At 63.3% G+C, this 3,355-nt stretch overlaps 1 protein-coding gene across 3 annotated transcripts in view; it reads left to right on the forward strand.

Moving 5' to 3' along the window:
* The window catches only part of ARHGAP23 (Rho GTPase activating protein 23), a 23,436-nt gene that overhangs the window by 2,286 nt on the left and 17,795 nt on the right, over positions 1-3,355 (forward strand). Inside the window, exon 1 of one of the 3 annotated variants that reach the window (XM_015885882.1) lies at positions 470-622. The exons of 1 other annotated variant lie outside the window; for it this stretch is intronic. In XM_015885882.1, the coding sequence (XP_015741368.1) occupies positions 485-622 (138 nt within the window). In that variant the 5' untranslated portion in view covers positions 470-484. Of the gene's footprint in view, positions 1-469; positions 623-653; positions 1,259-3,355 lie in introns of those variants that run through there. One more of the 3 variants, XM_015885883.2, reaches the window with a different exon arrangement.

The following is a 3,355-nucleotide window of genomic DNA, read 5'->3' on the forward strand; positions in this document are numbered from 1 at the left end:
TCTATAGATGGGGGCTGCCACCCCCTCCTCTTCACGGTGCCAGGGTGGGGCCGGGAGAGACAAAGAGGGGTGGGGGGGATGGGGGGGGCACGGCTGGGTGTGCGGTGCCACCCTTGTGCTTGGAGACCCACATGGGGAATATGGGCCAGGACCCCCCCCCTGCTTGTTGCTTCTCTGCCCTGAGTGCCAATGTGGGGGGGGATAAAGCAGAGGACCCCCGAGATGGGTGGTGTGAGTGTGGGGGGGTGGGGGCTGATCCCATTGCTTCCTATGGGATGGCTGCAATGGGGTCGGGGGGTGCCCCCCCCCCCTCCATCACAGGGCTCTATGGCCGTCAGTTTTAGCAGTGCTGCTTTGGTTTCTCTCTATGGCAGTTCTGTTGGTGTCATGTGCTGGGGAAGGGGAGGGGGATGCTGGGGGTGGCACAGAGAGCAGCCCTTAATTGCTGCCCTCCCCACCCCATGCATTCCTATCGTGTGGGGTGATGAGGACACAGGAGCTGCTCTGCTTCCCTCCTCCATGGGGGAGGAATTATTTCATGTGTCCCCCCAACCCCCCACCCCAAAAGGGCCATTCCGGTGTCGCTGGGTTCAGGGCAGCTCATTCACATCAGCAACCCGAGGTGAGATGCGGAGCTCAATGAGCTGTGAATGGCCGCTCTCCTCGTGCTCTGAGCCCCCACCAGGCCCTGTCTGTCTGTCTGTCTGTCCGTCTGTCCGCCCCATCGTTTCCCAGCCTCCCTATTTCCTTTCCCTATAGCTCTGCGTCACCCTTTGTCCCTCCGTGGCCCCCACCCGCTGTTTCCGTCCCCATGTGTCAGCCCTGTCCCTCTGTCCTGGCTCTTCCTGTCCGTCTGTCCCCTTCTCATCCCTATATCCCCCCCCAACATCCCCCTGTCCGTCCGTCCCCATCTTCCCTCCTGCTGTCCCCTGCTGACCCCCATCTCTAGGTATCTCTCCCCCCCCCCCAGCTATTCTCGTTCTGTTGCCGGTTCCGATCCGGGTGTCCCATTCCGGTACCGTCTAAACCTCGTTATACCGAACCGAGCTGCGTTGTGCCGCCGGGGAGGGCTGAACCGTGTCCGCCCCTCCCGCCCCCTCCCGCCGCCGGCACCCGGAGGAGGCGGAGCAGTAACCGGGGCCGTGCCCGGCCCAACCCGAGCAGAACCGAGCCGTGTGGAACCGGGCCGAGCAGCACCGGGCCCCGCAGCCCGATGAATGGCATCGCATTCTGCCTGGTCGGGATCCCACCGCCCGCGGTGAGCCCCGAGATGGTGCTGGGGGGGGGGGGGAAAGGGGGGCATCAGCCGGTGGGGGAGGGGGTCTGGGCGGCGATGCTGACCCCGTGGGCTCACGGCTGGGCCGGACCGTGGTACCGTGGTACCGTGGCACCGGGTCCGTCCGTCGGAGGGGCTGGGAGAGGGGCACAGCATCGCCCCCCCGCGCCCTTCCAACGCTCTGCGGGTGGGGACGGGAGGGTCGGCTCCGTGCACAGCGCCGTGGGGTGGGGACAAGGATGGGGGCACCGCCGTGTGTGTGTGGGGGGGAGATAGAGACCGGGCGGGGGTCGGCAGCGCTGGTCCATTGGCACAGCAGAGACTGAGACCGCACGTCCCGACCCAGAGCTGCGTTCGGTTCCATCCTTCCCTTCCTGGGTGTCGGGATTCGGCGTCCCCGGCCCCGCAATGGGGAAATCGCCGCCCTCGGAGGATGAATTGCCGTGTGAAACGTCTCCGAAACGAGCAGAGCTGCTCAGCCTCGCAGCGCCTGGGCGTGAATCGCGGTTTCCCTTTGGATTCCACGGCGCTGAGTCTGTGGGGTTGGGATTTGGGGGGTGTTGGGATCTCATGGGTGTTGGGATGTCTCCTCCTGCAGCCTTTTGGGGGTGGAAACTGTGCCCTCCTGGGGGGCAGCAATGGGGCACAGTGACATGGGGGATGTGGGGCACGTTCAGTGTGAGTTACTCAACTCTTGCCCTCCCTGATGTGGTTGGGGACCTTTGGGGGGGGGGCAGGAAGGGGCACAGGACCTGCTTTGCTTTCCCCCCCCCTTGATCCCTTCCATAGCGTTGGCCCAGCAGAGCTGCTCCCTCCCTCCCCATTTACAAACCCTGTTGGTTTCTTCACCCTTGCTGGTATTTTTCTCTCCCCCCCCCCCCCTCCAGCTCCTCCTTTCTTTCTTTCTTTCTGAACCCTGAACTTGAAAGACAGGAAAAGCGTGTGCTCGGGGCTGCCACGCTGCCTGGCAAGCACCAAACCTGGCAGCGAGGTCGGGGCGAGGCACTGGATGCAATGGGGTCCTGGGTCCCCCCCCATCCATCCCTGGGTCCCCCCCATCCCTATAGGGTGTAACCTGGAGCCATAGGGTGACACCTGAATGGCTTGGGGTGTCCCCAAAGGGCTGATGGTGTTGTTTGCAGCACTGAATGCAATGGGAAGGCTGAGGATGGATGAGCATTTGGGGTTCTGCATGGGGGGGTGTATGGTGTGGCCCCATAGAGCGTGGCTATGGGGCAGCGTGTGGCTCTGAGCATGGAGTGGGGATGGAGTCAAGGGTGTGTGATGTGGAGCTGCTTTCTTATTGCAAGGGGGGGGGGGTGGAAAGAAAGAAGGAAAACAACCAAGCAAACAAGATTAGGTTTCGAGCCGGTGCCGTCCCATTAATAAACCAAGTTCGTCTTTGGCAGGAGGCAAGACCTGGTTTTAAAGGAGTGGAGATAGATAGATGACCTATTTTAAGCACTCAAGTTGGAAACTATCGACCCCTCTGCCTGCGGCGGCCACAACCAACCCGCCCGGCTCCCTCTGCTCCTTTCCTATGGGTGCTGGTCCCTATGAGTTCATTAAGTCTCTTTAATTGACTCTCTGGGCAGGGGGGGGCTGTGGGGGTCGCTGCTTTGGGGTCTAAAGGAGCGTTTGGTGCCGTGCCCGTCCCATTTGGATGCTGGATGTGGGGTCGGAAGGGCTGAGCAAAGGGAAAATGTGAGCCGGAGGATGGGGGGGGAGGAGGAGAGGGGTGGAAACCCGACGTATGAGTCACCATAAAGTGGCCCAAACCAAAGGCTGGCGGTGATGGGGGGCAGCGATCCGGCACTGCCGGGGGGTGGGTTATGGGGCAGAGCCCGGTACCGGCTGTTCTCCCACCGGGGCGGTGCCGTTGCCCCGCGGTCCCGAAGCCTCCGGCGGTTCCCATCCATCGTTCCGGAGCTCCGTGCTCAGCACCTGCCCTGAACCCCGAGGGCCGGGAGGGAACAGCCGCTATGGGGCGAGCCCCGGGGTGCAGGTGTGGGATGTGGGGCGGCGGTAACAGTGGGGCCGTTGATGGGACGGAGCGCGTGGGGCGGCCCACGAGGGTGG

Source organism: Coturnix japonica, chromosome 27 (assembly GCF_001577835.2).
Source record: "Coturnix japonica isolate 7356 chromosome 27, Coturnix japonica 2.1, whole genome shotgun sequence".
Taxonomy (NCBI): Eukaryota; Metazoa; Chordata; class Aves; order Galliformes; family Phasianidae; genus Coturnix; species Coturnix japonica.